The 22,090-nt window shown below is 41.2% G+C and overlaps 1 protein-coding gene across 5 annotated transcripts in view; it reads right to left on the bottom strand.

The window, feature by feature from the left end:
• CSMD1 (CUB and Sushi multiple domains 1) overlaps positions 1–22,090 on the bottom strand; it is a 997,036-nt gene that overhangs the window by 144,980 nt on the left and 829,966 nt on the right. For all 5 annotated transcript variants that reach the window (XM_082215381.1, XM_082215380.1, XM_082215382.1 and 2 more), the window contains 4 exons: positions 13,573–13,764; positions 10,520–10,658; positions 6,831–7,018; positions 845–1,039 (listed from right to left, as the gene is read on the bottom strand). In XM_082215381.1, coding sequence (XP_082071507.1) covers positions 845–1,039; positions 6,831–7,018; positions 10,520–10,658; positions 13,573–13,764 — 714 coding nt within the window. The remainder of the gene's footprint in view (positions 1–844; positions 1,040–6,830; positions 7,019–10,519; positions 10,659–13,572; positions 13,765–22,090) is intronic.

The raw sequence follows: 22,090 nt of genomic DNA on the forward strand, positions 1-22,090 counted from the left end.
TATAAGTCGGCGCCCCTGTGGTAATGTTCATAAGTATACCAACCAAGCACGTACATAGATCAGCACAAGAAGACCGACCTGAAACCATTTTGATTCCCAAACTGACCAAATGTTTTCCCTGCAAAGGGGGGGGGGTCAGGGAGCCTTCCCATTGTCTCAGGAATTGAGTAATCAACATTTTAATGGGTGACAGACTATCAGCAAAGGCAATCAAATAACCTGGCAAACAGGAAAAACAACATTCAAATTTCTGTTTTAGACCGCCTTTTCTGTGATGTAGGTATGATGTATCTGGGGTGGTGGTCTTGAGCTACACCCCTTCTGTGATGTATATATGATGTTTCTGGGGGTGGTCTTGATCTACAGGGAGTCAATTTTAAAAGTCTTTATAAGGCCTTGTGTGCCATTGTTCTGGGTTCCTCCTCCTTTCCTGCAGGTGAGGGGAGCACCCTGTTGCAACAGATCAATAAAGATCAAGCTGCTTTGCTTCTCAATATTCTCTGCTTGGCCTCTGTTATTTTCTCCTACCAATAGGGAACCTACGTAAAGACTCTATATGGGCTCTTGGATACCCCATAAGGGAAAAGGGCAATTTTTGTTTACAACAGGTTCCTCCCCCAAAACACACTCCAGCCTTTCCTTTCCTTATATTATCAGTAATGAGAACAGCAGTAAAGGTGAGCAGCAAAGAGGGTAGGTTTTTTCCCCCTCCCCTCCCCTCCCCTTCCTTCCCCCATTGGCCCATCACACTGGCTCATGCTGGCTAATAGCATGGCAGTGCACATGGAACTAGTTCTTCCAGCCTGCAATTGCAGAGAGAAGCACCTTCCAGTTCAGTACATACCATTGCAAGATGGCAACACTCTGTTCCACGCAGGTTTTCCATCCGCACCAATCACACAAGTGATAGTGGAAGGATCGATAATTTTGTAGCCAGAATCACACTGGTAAGTAATACTCGATCCGAGTTTAAAGTCTGCTCCAATTCTAGTTCCATTCATTATGTTGCCAGGGTCAAAACAAGCTTCCCGTGGTTTTTCTAATTAAAAAGAGAAAGAGAGAGAAGGAGAATTAAGTCATTAGGGATGCCAGTCCACAAGCACTCATGGGATAAAATGTAAGAATCAAGCTGAGCTTTCGTGATAATCACTCTTCATTTGAGTACTGTTATCACTTCCAAATATATTAGAGAAGCAAAAACATGAAAGGGGAGGACAGCAGCGTAGAGACCCCTATCTTTTCAGATAACAGTCGGTGGATGAATTAGAGCAGATCCACACCATACATTTAAAGCACACCCAGCACACGTTTGAAGCACATTACTTCCCACAAAGAATCTTGGGAAGCGTAGTTTATTAAGGGGGCTGCGAATTGGAGCCCCCTTAAACTACAGTCCCCAGGATTCTTTGAGGGAAGTCATGTGCTTTATACATGTGCTCTATACGCCTGTTTCTCCAACGTACAAAGGGCCTCATGCTCTCTCAGAATATCGGTAACAAAGAGTGGCAAACAGCTGCAAGCCTGTAACTGGCCATGGATGAGAGTTAGGCTACAGGGGGTGGTGGGCATGTAAAAAGGTTAAAGAATATTGGGGAATGATTTATAATAAGCTGGAAAAAAATGTTTAAAACAACCTTCACAAAAGACCAGGGGCCTTTTAGTTAGGAATAGTTCAGACAGAGGTTCCCGGTGTCAGAAAATATATATATATGTATGCAACAATGGCGGCTTGAGTTTTCTTTTGTGGGGTCCCAGGCAAGGAGGACTGGCAACTTAAGATAACAGAATATGCAGAACTAGCATGTTTAACATATATAATAAGAGAGCAAAAAGAACAAGTATTCAAAGAGTGGATTTTTTTGCTGAGTATATGGAAAATAATTGCACACAGCTGAAAACGCTGGCAGCATTAAGATAAATTCCACAGTGTAACTAATATTTCAGTGATGTAAAATTTGAAAACTGACCAAAATGGCTAGGATAGACAAGTAAAATGAACCACGGAGGGGAAGGAGGGAAGTCTTTGGAAACTGGTATTATGTATAATGTTTATTTTGAAATGGAAAATGGAAAACTTAATAAAAATTATTGAGAGAGAGAGAGTTAGGCTAAAGGGAACAACTTAGGATAGATGCCCATGATTGCTTCAGGGCAAAGGGGAAAGGAACTAAGCTCATCCATGTCTTTGGCCTTAAAGCTATCACAGAGGATGGAGTGCCTTGAACTCTGGAAAGGAATGTGGTTTGCACATCTGGGGAATGGAAGGGGTGTGTGTCCTCTGTTGTTTGTTGACCCTTACTGTAGCAGGTTGAACAATGAACAAATTTATTAACTGGAATAAATACAGGCCTGCAACAGGCTTTCTGTTATTCCAAGAGAAGACAAGGGGAGTGGGAGTCTGTGTCTTGGGTCTAAGTATAAAATGCTTCCATATATAATCTGTTTAGTTAAGATATGCTTTGGGGCTTTACTGGGCTAGTAAGAGTATTGGCCTAAGAGAAGGGAATCCTTTGCTTCTCTGAATGTGTAAATATGTTTATGCTTGCAAGTGGAGAATCTGAAGTTTTGGGTAAAAAAAAGTCTAATGTTCTGTAAATACAGAACTAAGAATGATAATGTGTAACAGTAACATGTGAGAAGTTCAACTCTAGCTGAAGAAATCTGTTATTCTTTATGTTGCCAGAGCAATTAAAGGCATAATAAATAGAGACACCGTCCAAGAAAAATGGCCCCGTTTTTTTAACTATGCCAATGGCCAAAATCAAAACCAACAACTCAATAATATCAGTGGAGGGGTTACACAAAGTAATATGTTTAAATGTTGAAAGTATGTCTATTTCTAGAGACAAAGGATATAATAAACATCATTAGCTATACTGCTGGATAAGTGTTTAATAGCTGTATTAAAACCAATACAAATTTTGTTTTTTAAAAATCAGTTCAGTTACAAGAAAGCTGTTATAGGACTTAGTAGTTCAGTTAGAGCTGCTGCTTTTTATACTGGACGGGACAATTAAAATATTTGATTGGCCGGATTTTTAAAATTCTATAGGCATTAATTGGCTCATAATTATAAGTCAATGTGCCGGCAAACGTAGAGATAATTCAAACTCAGCAGTCGGAGAATCCTGACTGAAGTTCGATACAAGGGCAGCCATAGCATAGCTGAGGCTGTGCGTGGTCGTTGTGGTATGGTGACAACAAACAAACAAACAAAGAAAACAGTATGGCAAATAACAATCAGAACAGGATGCACATCGAAGAGTCAAGCCTTACTATAGGAGCACAGCCTTAGAAAGCAGGCTGTGTGTATTAAGCACTAAAACAACTGATAATTTGTGACCTATATAAATAATACAAGTATGTATTTGCTTTTGGTGCATAATTTATTCCACTTCAGCTAGTAATAGAGACGGGGGGGGGGGGGATTATGAAGGGCACTGAAGCCCCACAGCTGGCATTTTAAAAGATTTAATTCCCTAAATTGTACCAGCATTTCAGGGCTGCTTATGTACAATGTTTAAAGAACATTTTACGGAACCAGGGCACTTTGAAGCATAACTTAAAGAATAGGAAATATATCTTACAAAATGCTCAGGGTTCCAGCTACTCCAGTCCATTTTCCCTCTGTTTTCTCTCTACTCCCTGCCAAATATTCAGTGGTGTATGTTATATGCATGGACCTCAGGGAGCATGGCTGCCCATTTAATGTAGGCAGGGGGAGGGCTGTCCCTTGCAGCCTGGCAGTGCAACATCCTTTTAACATCCTTTCTATGCAGATAGCAGGAGCATGTGAACCCCTTTGGACAAATGAGCATTGTTTTAGAATGTTTATATAACAATATTGATAAAGCAGTTGTGGTACACATGATTCAAATGGGCTTTTCCTCCTTCTCTTTAATTACATCTGTCCTGTACATTTTGATACTATTTCCACAAAGAAACTAGAGCTGCTCTAAGAGAAAAGGGCTTGGGAATTCTAAGCACATATGCAAACCCAAGCAAAGAAAAACAGCTAATGAGACAAGAGAAATCTGCATGTTCACAGTATCTTTTCAGAAACAACCCAAAAGGTATTATGCAAATGACTATCTCCTGATTGGCCGGGAACGTCTGTCAGATAAAGCAGAAATATTCTCATTTTATATAGCTTTGAGAAATAAACAACATGTATGCAAATTGGTCTTCAAATAATCTGCACCCAGAATGTATGAAACTGTTATGTATTAAACAGATGTACATCATTTTCTCGTATTTAAATTGTGCAAGTCATTTCTGTTTGAGAAGATCTTCCCTCAAGAGCAGCTCTTGTTCTTTTTTACTCGGCATAAAAGCCGTTTAGGCGTGCAAGAAACCAAGCAGACAAACAGAAAGTAAGTGCATTCATCAAATCATAAAACCTTTGCAGAACTGAGATTCTACTGTGCACACTCCCCCCAAGAAAGATTCAGAATCTAGCATAAGCAGTTGCTTCCAGTACTGCCAGTTTATGAATGGAAGGCTTCTTCCATTCCTAGAAGGGACTTGGGTCCAGCAGAGGCTCCTGCAAAAGGAAAAGGGGAGGCAATTTTGACTGATCCCCCTGCAGTCTCCAGTGCTAACTCTTCTGCTGTTCTGAAGGGTCCCTGAAACCTCCAAAATAGCTGTAAGTGGACACTGGAGAAGAAAGAGAAAATGAGGAATCCCGTTTCCCTCAGAACAACGTTCAAATGGAACCCAGAGGGCACGTCTCGATCCAATGCTGTGACTTACTTATGTGGCATGGTACATTGGTCTCACTGCATCAATAAAACATATAACCCCTACTTGGCTTAGGTGTGTTAGGTACAGCAGCATAATAAGAGTTAGGGTTCTGCACAATATGTGTTATTTATCCACAAGTAACTTCTCTGAATCCTGCTGTTTGTGTAAGGAGGAAGCATGAGCATACCTTACATATATACACATGCATAGCATATATACAATGCTACCTCTACTTATGTTCCACCTCTGTGACGTTAACATGAGAGCGCTGGAGGTGAAATAGTTAAACAGGTTACCCAATCAGCACCCAGGGGGGTGGAGTCAGAGGGAGTATAATAATATTTTTTTAGATAATAATATTTATAGTCAGAGGGAGTATAAAAGGGGGCAAAGGGGAGGGGTGAAGGGAGGAGTTCGTTGGGAGTTGGGTGGTTGGTTGGAGTGGGAGTGAATTGGGATAGAGTTTGTGGGTAGGTTGAGTTAGTATAGCGAAATAAGCTGAGTCAGGAATAGTTAGGGGCAAGACAGACAAGTAAATATCTGAGAGGTGGTTTAGTGAGTGAGAGCAGGTAGCAGAAGTTATAGGTCTGGATAGGCACCCCATGATTGTAATTGACCGATACCGTTTATGAAACCACACGCTTGTTAAACTGCAATAAATAAACAAAAGTTTGTGTTCCAATTTAACCCTGACTAGACTCAGTATTGTACCAGGTAGGGCCTGGGTGGTGGCGTTGAGAAATCAAGTGGTGGCACAGGGATCAATAGACGGTGAAACGTCCGGGGACCCTGTGTGATCGCCACAACCTCCGGTTACGTATCCTTTGGGATACATACGGGCAAACCCGGAAGTATTTTTTGGGGTTCACAGCACGCGCATGCACAGAAGCGCTCTACACGCCGTGCGCATGCACAGAAGCGCTAAACCTGCAAATGCACATGTCAGGGAACTGACATTGGAGCCTGAGGCGGAGGGAAGGCTCTCAAATTATGCTGGAGAAGGGCCAAGCAGGGAGAGAGGCAGTTCAGCAGAGGGGGAAGCAAATCAACGTTACACCAGGGATAAAGGGGGGCAGATGGGGGAATCGGCGAGAGGGCTCCAGGACTCTTCACTGGACACCAGCGGGGAGAGCATGGGTCCTCCGCTACCCGCGCCCTCCCTACGCAGAAGACTTCCACGCAGAGAGAGTAGGAGGAGACTGGGAGTCAAACAACTTTTATGTTGGAAGAGGTTTAAGAAACGCCCACTGACGGATTCTGCTAGCGACTGAGGCAGCCACGAATTGAAGGGCTGTCCAGACAGAAAGGTTTAACAAGGCAACATAGCCAGGAGAGACGGCAACTTACGCACGAGCAACCCCATACCCATTACAGCGCAGAAGCAGCATCTCCAGATACGCACACCTCGGGATCTGACCCGTGCGCAACCGGAGGTGCCACTGTATATCCCATATATTCCCCTTGAAGAATACCTGAAAATTTAATGTAGCTTGGAGGCAAACATTGAGGTATCAGGATGCAGAAGATTGGCCGGGTTTTCCATTGGAAACAATGGCAAACAAAAATGAACTGTAACTACAGAAATGTATAAACCAGTTGCAAATTAGCAACTAAACAAATGAAGTAAATAATGTATGAATAAATAAATATATTTTAAAAAAATAACTGGACTAAAAAATGGCTTCCACATCTATATACAGCATGGCTCTAAAAATGGCGTTCAAGTGTTTCGGGAGCAGGGAGTTGTCTAAAAAAGAGCTTTCCATCACAAATGGATGACCTCATGGCTTTTTTTATAGCCTATGTAAATGCCTTTCCTACAAGAGCTTACACGATAAAATCAGTTCAGCTGATATGATTATAATGATGTTGGTTCTTTTTGTGATCATAGCCACTTTGATGATATGCACCATACATGAGAGAGTAACGCCATCAATATTCTTCAGCTATACTTGATTACGAATCTGTATCTAATTTTCACAAACTTTGTCAGAAACTTATGCATGATCCCTCACAACATGTCAAGTAGATGGGGGGAAATCTTGTGTTTACATTTCATGTGATGATACATATTTTGTTAAATTTACCTTTATATTCAATGGCAAATCCTGACATGCCGACGGAAGCATCACTACGAAATGCCAGAAATAGGTTATTACCACTGCTTTCTATTCTTTCAGGTGCCTGCGAGCCTTGAAAACTGCCAATTAGAGGGCTGTTGGAATCTTCTCCTTCATAAATATGCAAAAAATCATAACTGGGTTCCATGTTGAAACTGAAATAGAGAAGCAAGAAATAAAATGTCTCTGTTGTTGTTGTTGTTGCTTAAAAAAAAGATAATGGCATCAACATCCCAACTCTACTTCTAAGATTTGTGGTGCACTTTTATAAAGGATTTCTCTCTCCCACACTCTTAAAGTTTGAACAAATGGTAAAGTCTAACTTATTATACTGCAATTTATTTCAGAATGCCACACTGTTATTTTGTTCAAGCTCCCCCCACCATTCCTTATTAATACTTATTAGAGAATGTTTTGGCCCTCGGTGTTTTCTGGATAGGGACAAGAAGATGGGCAACTAAAATCCTATATATGCCAACCCAAGCTGCATTTTCATGGGGAAGAATCTGGCATGGACCCCTTTGCCTCTATATATTTTGCCTGTTCCTTAGATTCCAGCGGCTTAAGGGTGTTTCCTACGTGGTCACAAGTCTTCTCAGAACTCTTTGGGTTCCGCTGATGTTTCATTTGAGGATGGTAATGTCACTATCTACTTTAACAGTACCTTAACTGGAACTATTAACTGATCCCTAGAAAGCAGTTTTAACTAAAGTAATTGGAACTTCTTTTGTAACTCCTTCAAAGTTTAGAAGCTTAAATTACTTCTTCTTTTTTTGCATTTATCACCATTCTGTGTCTCTCTGCCCTATCCACATACCTACCTACCTATTACTAAACAGGTCCAACACCATTGTTTACTGGAGTTTAGGGAATCAAGACATTTACTTTACTCAAAAATTGTGCAAATTAATCTGTTTGAGATGAACTTTAAAGGGAAATTAAGACGTTGATCCCAGCACATGCCTGGGAGTGCTCAAATCAGGTTTTTAAAATGCAAAACCCACATAGGTCTTCACGAATGCCAGGCTGAATTGCTAAAATATCTCAGCACTGAGCAAACAAAGTTATCTATTGGGCAGTAAAACTGCCACCTGAGTCTCACGATGCCCCGAAACAAAGTTATGGAACCCTGCAGCATTGTTAGAAGGGTGGTATTTTGAAGGAAAATGGCAATAACTGGATTACTAAGAAGAGACTGTGACAACTTGTAGCTGTAGCAAAATCACACCACTTTCTTCCAAAAGTTGTAACATTACTATTATCATTCCCACCCCTGATCACTGTAATGGTACCCGTTATTATGGCCTGCAAATGTTGTTGTGGAAGTAGAGGGGCATTTTTGGCTCAGTATCAGAATATTCTGAGTGCAGTAAGTCCCTTGAGAGAGAGAAAACTACAAACTAAGCATAGTCCTAACAACTAGGAATATAAACAGGAGCCCAACACTTGTATGGTAATTGTGGTTCTACCCATATTTTTCTTAATTGACTGATTTGGTATTTTGGGGAGAGTCTCCTCATAGAGCATAGTGCAAGGAGATGCCATAGGAAGACAAGATTCAGTAGAAATTATGAGCAGAATTATCTTCTATAAAATGCTCCTGATCTCATATAACATTTGGAGTAATATAGTTGTAGCACCAAAAAGGAAATAAAAAGCAGAAAACCCAAACTGGTGAAAGCCAATATTTATGGTAAAAAGCTGATAGAGTTTGGAAAATATAAAGCAGTCTTTGGGGAAGTGGAGATTAATTTCTCCTGCTTTTTTACCTGTATCAAAATATATTTTTAAATGTTGTCTCCCCACTGCCTGATTTGCACTTGGTGGGGGTTATACTTTTTCTGTTGCTTTGAGTAAACTAGTACAGTAATATAGATACTCAACACCTTTAGCATGCGGTGATTACATCCCACATTCACTTTAATTAATTCTTATACCCTGTTAATGAAATTTTCAAAGAAAGGGGGAGGGAGAAGTGCCGCAGAACAATCTATTCCCTTATGTGCATGGAGTGCTGGTTAGAAGAAAGAAATGTACCTTTCTGTAGCTCTTCAGGATCAAATATGACACACACACCTCCCAATTTAAGAAGGCTGCAGTCAGTCAAGAGTTCTCACACTGACTTCAAGAGATGGACTAAATCACAGATGTACTAATACTGCCCTGTATCAGCAGTAGCAAATCACATTTTGTATCCTTCCCAAGCTGGTGTGCTAGCAGCTCTATTGAAAAATTAAATCACTGCATTGGACGTCCTCACTGTTCTACGGCTTTCACAGTGTGGAAGCCCTGTGCAATACTTATTTCCACTTTCTCTGTCAATATATGGATAGTGACATTGTCCTGAAGAAGAAAGTATACAGATATCCCCTAGAATACCTTGTGGCATATGTACCAACAGTTTGGGAAGCTCTGTTCTAAGTGCAACTTAAAAAGGATTTACTTGGCAGATGGCACTAAGCTCTAATACACAAGTTGTGTATTTAGCACTATAAAAGCAAACATATGAAAATTTTCACCCACCATACCATAAATCTAACTGTATAAATATACTGCTATAAAGTTACACTGTTTGTGACTAACCAGGAAGGAGACCTCAGGAGGCTCAGTGAAAATGTCAAGTCATTGTACAGTGGTACTAAAAAAGCAAATGTCATGTTAGAGATTATTAGGAAAGGGACCGAACGTGGAGCGCAAATACTCATGATGTCTTTATAAATCTATTGTGCAAAGCATTCACAATATTGTGTATAGTTCTGTGTATGGCCCCATGCCAAAAAGAGAGAAAGGGGAAACCAAAATAATTAAGGGCACATTCTTTATCAGGAAACACAGCAGGACTTTTTTGCATGGGGAGGGGGGTAAAGCAATGATAATATTTTATAAGATTAGGGGGGGGGAAATGTGAAGAGCTTAGGCAGAGAGAAAATGTTGCCCCTCTTTAGAACTTGGGCAATCCAACAACGTTGTCTGGTAGTAGCTTCGGGACGGACAAAATAAAGTAGTTCTTCACACAATGCATAATTAAATTATAGAACATACTGCCGCATGATGCCATGATGGGCATTATCTTAGTGGATAACTTAGTCTATCAGCACTATTAAGGGGAACCTTTTCCCCTCTGAGTATCAGCTACTAGGGGAAAACAGCAGAAAAGGCAGGTGGGGGGAGTTTAATAAAACCTAGTTTCCAGCCCTTACCTCCTCTCCCTCTCCATTTTAGTCAAACCATGGTCCCCTGCAGCCGTCTAAGGATAGTAGCTAAGAAAGCCATCACAAAAAAGTAAAGCAGCAAGACCCCCTCCAGCACCCCTCTAATTTTAGCATTGGGACTCATAGAATCAAAGAGTTGGAAGGGACCCTGAGGGTCATCTAGACTCAGGAGCTTTGACGCCCTTCTGGCAGGCATTTGCTCACTGTTGGAAGCAAAACTAGATGCCCCCCACAGAGCTTCTCTTAAGTTCTTATTCGCTTCTAAATCTTCCTGTAGCACAACACAGAACGTTCTAAATGAAGGCTGTAAGGCATTGCTTGGGGGGGGGGAAAGTAATTAGAAATGCTATGAAGTGATAAATGATGTGATTTTTTGAATGTGACATTTAAATAAATACATGCTGTAAAAAAAGAAAAAGAAAAGCATGGCTCTAGAAATGGTACCTTTTGAATATCAAGGCAATGACAAAATCAGGGTTTACTTTTATTCTCCAGTCACACTCCTTCCCAGGAGGATACGGCTGCGGGTAGTTTGGTGATAAAATAACACCTGCCGGGCCTGTGAGGTTTCCACCACATGCAGCTGTCACAGAACACAGAGGAGAGGAAAGCAAAATTGATCACAATGGTCACACTAAGCACTGGCAATTGTCAAAGTAAGTTGAGACCTTATACATTTAATTATTCCTTTCTAGCATCTTACTTTTTAGCTAATTGCTATTCAATAATCCAAGAGCAAGAAGAACTAAGCACATATAGGAATGTGTGTGTTTGCAACGTGTTTACGTACGCATGCATGTACCTTGTGCCTACAGTATATCACTATCCAATATTACCCTTCCCTTCCCCCAGATATGTACTCCATGTGCAAGTCGAAACAGCATAACAGGGACAAAGATTCTAGCCTAGTCCACTATTGGACTAGGTTTTGCAAGGTACACACTGTTAGAAGTTTTTTTGGTGTGTGTGTGTGTGTGTTTTAAAGAAGGTAAATGCTCTCTGCATGTATGAAGCAGCTACCACCTTATTCTGATACAAGAGGGGTAGCCAACCCACAAACCATAGGCTGGCTATGGTCCACCGAGCCACAGGAAGTGGCCTGCCAGCCCCCACAGCTTTATCCCCCCCCCCCCGTTCTCAGTACTGTGGTTCTCAGGACTTCAATTGAGAGATAAAGCCCTCTGCTTGTTCAGTGGAGATCACTACCTAAAGGTCAGCCAGAGGGCTTCATTTCCCAATCCTAGCGCTGACCACCACCCTGCTAAAATTAGGAGATAATGAGCTATGTCTGCTATTTAGAGATAAAGAGTAAAAGGCAGCATCCTCAACACTGGGGAGGATTGCAAACACTGCCTTTCTCTCTCCACAGCTACAGAGGAACTGTGCACAGGACTGCTGCCAAAATCTGCCATTCTAATACTGTAGAAATGAAACACAACAAAGCAAATAACAACAAAGCATTAATAAATCAGCTGCAAAATAATAGGAGAAAGATAAGGTAAGACAGAAGCAGCAACATAGTCATTTCACATCCAGGTTCCTAAAACCTGATGGAAGAGAAAAGGAACATCTGTAAAATATGTCACGTATCAGGAGCAGGGGTTGGGGTAGCAAAGACGTATGAAAGGAGAGATTTTGCTTATTAAATAGGTCAAAGTATGACAAAGTGTTAAGGCCTTTCCTTTGAAGTGTGACAAGTATGGGTGGCGCTGTGGGAAAAACCTCAGCGCCTAGGACTTGCCGATCGCATGGTCGGCGGTTCGAATCCCCGCAGCGGGGTGCGCTCCCGTTGCTCGGTCCCAGCGCCTGCCAACCTAGCAGTTCGAAAGCACCCCCAGGTGGTGCAAGTAGATAAATAGGGACCGCTTACTAGCGGGAAGGTAAACGGCGTTTCCGTGTGCAGCTCTGGCTCGCCAGAGTAGCTTCGTCACGCTGGCCACGTGACCTGTAAGTGTCTGCGGACAGCGCTGGCTCCCGGCCTATAGAGTGAGATGAGCGCACAACCCTAGATTCTGTCAAGACTGCCGTACGGGCAGGGGTACCTTTACCTTTACCTTTATTCGAGATTTATTTAAAATTGCATCCGGTTCTAACCAGGAATTCTTCTCTGGGAAGTGAATTCCATAATTTAGGTTCCAGGAACGAAAACGTTATATTTTGGGTAAGTGCAAAACAACCCCAAACCATAGTCACACAATCCTATGGAAGGAAGGCCTTTTGAGAAGGTATTAATAATGTGTCTGGCTATTCCTCTAACAAATTCCTTCAGCAGTGCAGAGCTTCTGCATAAAGAAACATTCAAAATTGAGGATTTGTCTATATTCTCGTCTATCTTTCTTTAGACAAAAGAAAGCCAATAAAATCACTTTACTTGATTAAAAAAAGATGTCTCCCAATCCAAGTATCCAGGCAGACACTAACAGGAAAAAAACAATTCTGTGCTGGCAGGTAGGCAACTAAATCTGCAATCATGCACTTAAAATTAGGGGTCTTGTTAACAGTGGTACTGAACACCTATAATTCTCATTGTTGTAACAATAGTAATCAGTCCAGGCGGCTATTTTGTTTAAAAATAGATCACGCTAACAAAATAGCTCTTTTGTAAGTTATTACTCTAGTGAAGACTCAAAATTTTTCCACATCTTCTGATGACTCAGCCTGAGGTAAAATACAGAGCTGCTCTCAGAGAAGTTATAAAATGTGAACACAGCAAAAAAGTGAAGAAAAAAAATTAAACAAACATGAATGTCTGTTTGACAACAGTCAGAATGCTAAAAAGAAGAGCTATTAAATCTCAGCTACCCTAGTATACAAGAGTAATACTTTGTGAGCATTTTAAATGCTCTATTTTATTCTGCCTTTATAGAACCTCTGAGGCTTGAAGTACTGCTATGTTTAATATAATGAACATTTTAAACTACATAATCCTCAAGGTCATCCTTCTTAGTAAAATACACTTATGGTACTTCGCCATAATGACTCTCCTAAATGAACTATTTGCATCAAAAACAAACAACAAACAAAGGAAAACCAAATAGGCTAATCAGTCGGCTTTACATCCCTTGTCTAAAGGTCGAACTAGAGATGACATTGCTTCCATTCAGGAAGGAATTTTTTTTATTATGACTATGGCAGACCAACACGGCTACCTATCTGCAATTGCTTCTATTGGCTCCAATGGCTTTTCCCCTTGAAATGCAAATAGCAGCTTCAGAGAGTAATGACAGAAAGAGAAAGAATATATTCTGTCTCCAGGCCCACAGTCCTGTGGCTTTCCTTTGGCTGCTATTTAAGTAACAGTATTGTGAGTGTTAATTACATTCGCACCACTGACTTCACATCTATTTGGCTCTAAGTATTACTTCTTTCTGATACACTAGCAAGTCTGGCCTTTCCTCTAAGTGTTACACCACCCTGAATGACCCAGTTTGAATATCAGAATGCAGTGGTATCTTAGATTAAAACCTTAAAGAGAATCTAACATTCCATCTCAATACCTATACATGTAGGTGCATCAGGTTGCCAAAAGAACCGATTATTCAGCTGCACACAAGTAATTTTATCCTTCCCTTGGAGCTGATACCCTGGGTCGCACTGGAAGGTGATGGCATCCCCAGGTTCTCTGCTGTCTCCATATCTGCTGCCGTTCTGAGGAGTTCCAGGATCGTTACAGGTTGATGCAACTGACGCTGCAAATAAAAATAAGAAAACCAAAGTTTCAGATACATATTATGAATATTTCAAAGCCTTGCATTTCACTACATGTTTTGTAACAGAAACATTTCTTTGTTATTTGTGTGTTATGTCAGGAAAGTTGTGTATATGACTGCTTCTGTAGGAAATTGCCCACTGTGATGGATCATGTTCCAATTTCCTTCCAATTTCCTCCGGGAAGGGTAATGATGGCAGGTTAGAAAATAACATTAGGGTTTACATTTTCTGTACAACTAACCTACCAAAATCATTCTTATTCCCTTCAGCTGTCAGTCATCTAAACTTCACCACCATTTTCAGAATAGAACAAACAGAATAATACACCTAATGTCTTTTTGGTTTTATGAATGTATTAAAGAAGAAAACATACCCAAAGTAAAAAATAAAACCAAATGACATTTCAGAATTCATTCATTCATTTATTAATCACATGGAAATTAAATCATTTTGCTGGGAATATTGCATACCATGACTTCAATTTAAGTCAAAATCTGATTTTAATACTTGCATCCAAATTTCCCAATAATAAGAATGGTTATAAGTACAGTTACCCAAACATGCTTACAAGCTCTCTTCAGATCTTCCTGGTCAATGTGGAAGGTCTGGGGGGGGGGGAGTCTGAAGAGAGAATCGGGAGGCAACAAAAGTCACAAAGTCACAGTGATATTTCTCTTGTATATCAAAAGCCTTCTGAGGATAAAATGAGCTTTGGTGTCTGTAGAAAGCGAAACCTGTATCCAAATCACAGCTGAGTATTTTACCTGCTAGATATGTTTATTTCCCGCCCTCCTTTCTAAACTGACTATTTTCAAATCAGACAGAAAGTTGTTAATGCATGTTATTATTATTAATACTAATAAAAGAAACAATGTAGCAATAATATTCAAGGATAGTTAAAGAAAAGTTCTCTCCCACAAGCTTCATAAACTATCATGTAACTAGTCACCAGAAATGAGTGATTCAAATGAACATGTCAGCCGAGAGCAGATCCCCTCTCCCTTTGAAATACCAAGAATTATTACTTTTGGGCTGAACTGAAAAATGAGGATGGTGGCATCCCTAACTACTGCTTCTCTCAAGGCTCAGTCACTGTACCTCTTTGCAAGATGGTGACCATCCCTGTCAGATGCCTGGGGAAATGGGTCAAAATTTCCCCAGCTGGCTAAAATAGTGGTGCTAACTGCAGAGAAGAACTGGGCTATGAATAAAAAGGTAGCAGGAAGACTAGAACAGGGACTCTTTAATATCATATTCCCAGCAATCCAAATACAGTGGTACCTCGCAAGACGAATGCCTCGCAAGACAAAAAACTCGCTAGACGAAAGGTTTTTCCGTTTTCGATTTGCCTCGCAAGACAAATTTCACCTATGGGCTTGCTTCGCAAGACGAAAACGTCTCGCGACTTTGTTTCCTTTGTCTAAAAACAAAGACATGTTTTGTTTATAAAGTTAATTTATTTTCCCTTCAATTTTTGAACTGCTCTTTACAGTATGTGTGACTTTAAAGAGCAGTTAATAAACTGTTGTTGTACCAAATTTGGCTTTGTTTGGACTTTTTTTGACCATAGGAACGCATTAATTGATTTTCAATGCATTCCTATGGGATTTCGTGATTCGCAAGACGAAAAATTCGCTAGACGACAAAACCTGCGGAACAAATTAATTTCGTCTTGCGGGGCACCACTGTAATGGAAATGCAAGTGGTTTGGAGTTCAATTGCCGAATGAGCACAGACAATCCTATATTTCCCCAGCAGGGCTTAGAACTGCTGCAAATGTCACCATAGGGAGAGGCATTCCTTCACTGAATTCCCATCATGTGGCCCTGCTCATCTATTTGAATTCACCACATAAGTCAGAGAGATAGCATCACTAAGTCTTCTTGCCACAGCAAGTCACTGTCATTGGCATTGATTGCACAAAAATAAATTCACAACAAGATGGTTCTGATACTCATACTTTGTCTTGGTCTTGGTCTGTTGGTGCAGACTCCTCCAGCCAGCACCACATGGAGTTCTCCTGAATTCCTCATTCTTGTTCTCATAACACATTGCCCCCCCAAAAAAAAACCTCTGTACCACATCATGCCCACATTGCCCTGGTAAACTCTCCTCAGTTATTTGTAGGGTCTTTTATCTTGTATATGGCTTAATGGCAGGGCCATCACTTCCCTATGCCCCTTTGTCTAGCGGAAAATAAGCTCAGACTGTCAGCTATGATTAAACCCCAGCACTCAAGAATCTAGAGCGGGAAATTGGCACCCACAGATCTTGGGGGGGGGTTCCTTTCCCCCCACTAACTCATAAGAATATCCTTACATGTAATGAGTGCTTTCTTACTTCCCTGTTCAGATTGTATGGTATTAAGTACCTACTGTAGACATTTCACAGTTCATTACAAACTCACCAACATATTCCTCTATGATTGCCATTATCCTATAGTGATGGCATATACGGTATCTGAATGCACACGAAAGCTTATACCCAGAACAAACTTAGTTGGTCTCTAAGGTGCTACTGGACATTTTTTTTATTTATTTCGACTGCGTCAGACCAACATGACTACCTACCTGAATCTATTATCTATTAGGGCAGTTGCCGTGTTCAGTCATCAGAGTGAGAGTTAACGCTAAACTTTCAGGTGTTAACACAGCAAAAGTGGCAGAGCACCTCCTTTGCATACAAAAAAGCCCAGGTCAAATCCGGGGCATCTCTGGTACGCTTGGGGAAACCCCATGTCTGAAACCATAGTGAGCAACAGATTACATGTAATTTGTACTTTAGTTCACTTCCATCCTGCCACAACTGAAATGCTAATACAAATGAAGCTACTCAAGAGGGAATACTAATATTACTTTCATGCAAAACAAATGCCACTCACAGAAAAAATCATTTTGAAAATATCTCACAGCGGCCTGGCAAGAGCACACAGCATAGCCTGCCACAGTCATGATCCACGTCCCTACATCTTGTCAGGCAGTCAGCGGGAATCCAACAAGGCAGACGCAGAGACAGATGCTGCTGCTGAAACAGTCTTTTTGCCAGACTATGTCCTGTGGCTCTTGAAACTGACAAATGTGCTCAATGTGCAGCCAGTGATGCTTAAGATCATCCTAGAGGAGCGAGGAGAGGCAGCGACATACTCAGCGACAGCAGTGGCTGGCTCCCAAATTGCTAATCCAATCAAAAGAATTTGTTAATTTGCTTTGTTTACCCTTTTCGCTCAGCTTCCATGTCCCTTAATGAATGTCTTTAAGTAGGAACATGGCTCTCTTTCTGACCAGTTGGTTAGCTGATATGATCATTATCATCTGAAGCCCCATTCCCCCAGGTGGGCTGCACACTTCTGCCTACTCTTCTTATCAAGCTTCACATTATAGTGCCTGGTGATAATGTTGCCATTATAAGATCTGGGCCATTACAGACTCTTGAGCAGGTGTAGCACTTCTCTTCTGATGGCTGTTAAGTGATGTGTGGTTATGGGCCATCCCAATCTCTGCCGAGCGATGCAGGATTCCAGGGGTCTTGGCACTTAACCAGGGTTCGTGTTTGGAATGAGACATAGTGGAGACCGTAGTGTCTTTAAGATATATAGTTTTATTTACACATGTGCACACCCAAGCCATTATGGAAGAAGTGCAGAATCTTACACGCTATGAGTGTCTGCTGCTGCCTCTCCCATAGCTTCAGCAAGATTGATTCTAGAGTCGTAACCAGCCATGTCCCTGGTCTTCCACATGCAATCCTGCCCCCACTTCATTCATGCTCTCTCCAAAAAGCTCCTGCAAAATTCCTGTGGTGACATCACACCCCCTGTAACCCTGGCAACCTCCCCCTCCCTACTATTTTGTCCCTGCCCACTACTCAGGGCCAGGGGAAGGACAGCATCTGTAGTATCAATTGCTCTAAATGACCTGGTCTTGTCTGTATTTTTACACTGTTAATTTCAATGTCTGTTACCTTCCTTCTCTAAACACTGATTTAAAACCCAACACACAGGAATCTAGGGGGAGGCAGGGCACCCAGAAACCTGGAGAAAGCAGGGAATCTACAAATCCATAACAGTATTTTGGCATAAAGGTGCTAACCAAAGATACAGTAAGTAAGCTATTGGCCTCTTGATCTTAGGTAGAAAATATTTATTTGTTGTGTTTATTTTTATCAGACACAGATACAACTGAAAACATAAAAAACAGAGAACAAAAATCAGAGCAGACTGGGTGGGTTCATAATGTAGTTATTGTGTCTCTACATGAGTGGGAATCACCTGCTATCCTTCCTCTAGAAGCCCACCCTGGATTCATGGACACACAGCAACTCTTGGTCAGTAGTCCCTACCCTTTTTAGGTACAGTACTGGAGAAAGTCATCGCACAGCAGTTGCAGCCATTCCTGGAGAGTACTGATTATCTAGACTGGAAGCAACTAGCCAGGCATATAAATTAAGAGCAACCTAGTGTGGGGAGCTACAGAGAGAACCAGCGGACAAGGTGAGTTAAGCAGATGTGCAAGTTCAGCAGCAGGACAAGGAGGTCAGGGCATACCACTCCGCCCCTCATTTCCATTATCTAACGAAAACCTCAAACCCCCAATTAAGTAAATTAAACTACAGCATTTACTGACATGTTCTGCATTTTGTATATTTGCATTTCCAGCGCCCCGTATTTCGATGTTTTGAATGTTTGCTGTAAGCTGCTTTGGGCCCAGCTCATTGTGGAAAAGCAGAATACTGTATATAAGTAAACTCAATCAATCCAAAACAATGGTGCAGGTAGAATTCCAGTAGGGATGTGGAGACTCCCCTGCGTTTCACACTCTCTGTCCCATGTACAGCTATCTACCTGTTGAACAGATATCGTGGGCATTTCTGATGTGCAATAAGCTACAGGTTCTCTGGGAACAAGTATTTTCCCCTATTAGGTCAAGATGGCAGACTTGGAAAAGCTAATAGGAATAGGGAGGTTGATGATTGAGATCTAGATACCCCTCACTTCCAACATAATAACTCCTTGCTGTCAGGGAGAATGAAGGACGAGGGCGGAAAAACATTGTCCTGAGGATTCTTGGGGTGGGGTGGGGATGAACAGTTATCCTACCATGCCAATGATACTTCCCCGGAGGCTGGAGGGATCCTGGTAGTGGGTGATTACTGACTGAGTGGTTGGTCTCCAGCTCTAGGCACAGCACACAAGGACATCATCAATCTTCTGGCCTGGCAGTTGCACTGACAGTAGTCCTGGTTGACTAACCACCCACCAAGGCTGTTAGGAGCAGTTTCACACGACTGATTGTGTTAAGACTTGCCTGCAGCCTTCAATAGTACAGCTCATTAACTGCTGCCAACTCCACGGACCTAACACAATTCATGGGACTGCTCCAGCTTGGTTCTGATTCTTTCTAGAATGGTTTAGGCGTATCAAGCGTTTAGTGCTCAGCCAACAAAGGCAATCCATCTAAGCCAACAGCTAACCACTTCAACACCAGGGAGGGTTAACTGAAATAAAGCAGATTTAAATCATCAAGAAAACAGGTCATTTTAGACCAAGTTTCCCATTGATACTTCAGATAAGTTTTGCATCTCTCTGATTTTTCATGCTTCCTTCTGTTTTCTTTTACCTGTACAGGGGATGTTTTATAATATTTCCATATCAGATCTCTCTTACAAATAGCACCCATAATGGTTTATGTGGTTAAGTATGGGAATGTAGAAACCTGCATATTGAATACTGTTGCTCCATTCTGCTTCACTCTGTCTCAATTCTACCCTCACAAAAATGAAAGTACAGGAGGAAATCACAATAACTGATAGGCAGATATAAGGTCTCATGGAAGTATTCCATTAATGAGACCTAACAATGCAAGGATTTCTGCTTGCTCAACAGGGGTTTTTTTTTGTTGTTGTTTTTTGACACCTCTCTTCTTTCCAGGCACACTCTGCCTACTCCCTAAATCTGCTGCAGAAGATTGGGGAAACTCCAAGACAGATTTAGCGGGTGTGCAGGGTGAGAAGAAGGTGGAGAAATCCATGCAGTGACAGAACAATTTATTTAAAAGTAACACTTTGAAGAAGAAACTTATGCATCTGAGTAAGGAGAGAGGAGGGCAAAACCTTTATGCTACAGCATAAAGAAAAATAGTATATGAGTCAACTTTAAGATGTACCAAAAGAAATGAAGAAGTTTGGTTTAATTTCTTTTTAAGTATTAGACCATCATTGCTGTGAATCCCTCCCTGCCTTGCAGGTCTTTTCCCACCTGGCCGGGGATAGCAGGTCCCTGACCGACTCCAGCTACAAAAGCTGAGGTTGCTGAACAGAATCATGGGCCGATAGTGTTTTGTTACAGGGATTAGGTTGTTGCTGTTATTTTCCTAAATTTTTATTTTGTACCCTATTATAAATGTGGAAATTTGATCAATTTGGTTGTGTACTTTTGATGGTTTGTTTATTGTCTGTGACTACTTCTGTTATACGACGCGGGTGATGCTGTGGGTTAAACCACAGAGCCTAGGACTTGCTGATCAGAAGGTCGGCAGTTTGAATCCCCGCGATGGGGTGAGTTCCTGTTGCTCGGTCCCTGCTCCTGCCAACTTAGCAGTTCAAAAGCACGTCAAAGTGCAAGTAGATAAATAGGTACCACTCCGGCGGGAAGGTAAACGACGTTTCCGTGTGCTGCTCTGGTTCGCCAGAAGCGGCTTAGTCATGCTGGCCACATGACCCAGAAGCTGTACGCCAGCTCCCTCGGCCAATAAAGCGAGATGAGTGCCGCAACCCCAGAGTCGGCCACGACTGGACCTAACGGTCAGGGGTCCCTTTACCTTACCTTACTTCTGTTATGTTTGCAGTTATGTATATTTTTATATGTTGTGAGCTGCCTTGAGCATGGTTTTAACTTTGTAAAGGCAGCATGCGAATAAAATGATTGATTGAGATTATTTTTAAAAATTTAATATAATTTTCCTTTCCAGCCAGCTTCCCGCTCTTTCCGCCACTACTTCCTTTCCACTGAAGTAGGCAGTAGTTCATTCATTTCAATAACATGGTGCAACTCTCACAATGGCTAAGAAAATTATGGTCAAGCATTAATTTCCTAAACTAGACTCCTCAGAATACAGGGGAGAAAGGCTGTTCCTATGGCCTGGCATCTTTCCCATCAGCAAGCTCTGGGTTATATCTAATGGTGGAGTACATGAACAGAACAGGCTTCCACTCCTCTCCTCCCCCTCCTCTTGAAGCCTTTCCCCATACCCTCAAAATCTATTTCCAGAGAGAGCTTGAGAGATTGTTGAGGGGCTAAAGGGGGGAGAGAGAAAGGGGAATCCCACTGCATGAGCAGAAATCACCTGCTTTGCCCCTCCTATGTGAAATGTGTGCTTCAACAATATAACTGCAGATCTATTGTAATTCTCTAGATGTGTGAACTTCAAGAACAATTGTATTGTACCAATTATTAATCAATAAAGTCTGCTTCACAAAAAGAAATAACTAGGGGTAGACATATCTGACAATTTGGTTCCTCTCAGGTTCCCAATTTTCCAATCTTAAGTTAATTTCTCTGCACTTCTGCATCAGTTTGAAAGCACTTTTTTAAAAAAAATACTCATGAAAATTTGCCAGCATTTCAGTCTGCATTTATCCTAAAGTACACATTTTTGCAAGCAGTTTGACCAAATGTAATGCATTTTTATGTTGTTTCGTACATGTTATTTGGTTAGAGAATTGCACTGTAAAATTCAGAGAAGCACAAATTTTAAGGGGTGTTCAGTTCACGGAATGTTTGGGAAAGTGTGAATTAGGTCAGTTCACATTAAAGGCAAACTGAACCTAATTTATTACTTTTACTGAACTGTAATAAACAATTATGATTTCTGAGTATGTTCCTCCCACTCCACAATTACTCAAGATCTGATGTTTCAACCCAGGAGGAAGGTAAATGAAAACAGAGAAGGAATCATGCATTCACTTGCTGTTTCCTAAACCATTATGGTTAACTGTTTGCATCTATGAGTATCAAACGCCTTGGTGCAATTAAGGTGCTATATGGTATAATTGTAGAGAGCATAAATGACTGGAAAACATTTTTAGCAGTCTGATGCTAATATTTCTTTTCTTTTCTTTTGCTGATTGTCATAAATGCCATCATCAACAAATAATCTGTTAGAAATGTCGGGAAGTAGGCTAAGTGTTTTGTTTTGCATTTTGTTGTATTATGCTTGATTATTTTGACAGTTTTAACTGTATCTGACATCTTATTGTATTATTTATTGCTGTCATCTGCCCCAACATGAGTGGTAATGAAGGGCAGCA

This window comes from Podarcis vaucheri, assembly GCF_965113315.1.
Source record: "Podarcis vaucheri genome assembly, chromosome: 3".
NCBI classification, from domain to species: domain Eukaryota; kingdom Metazoa; phylum Chordata; class Lepidosauria; order Squamata; family Lacertidae; genus Podarcis; species Podarcis vaucheri.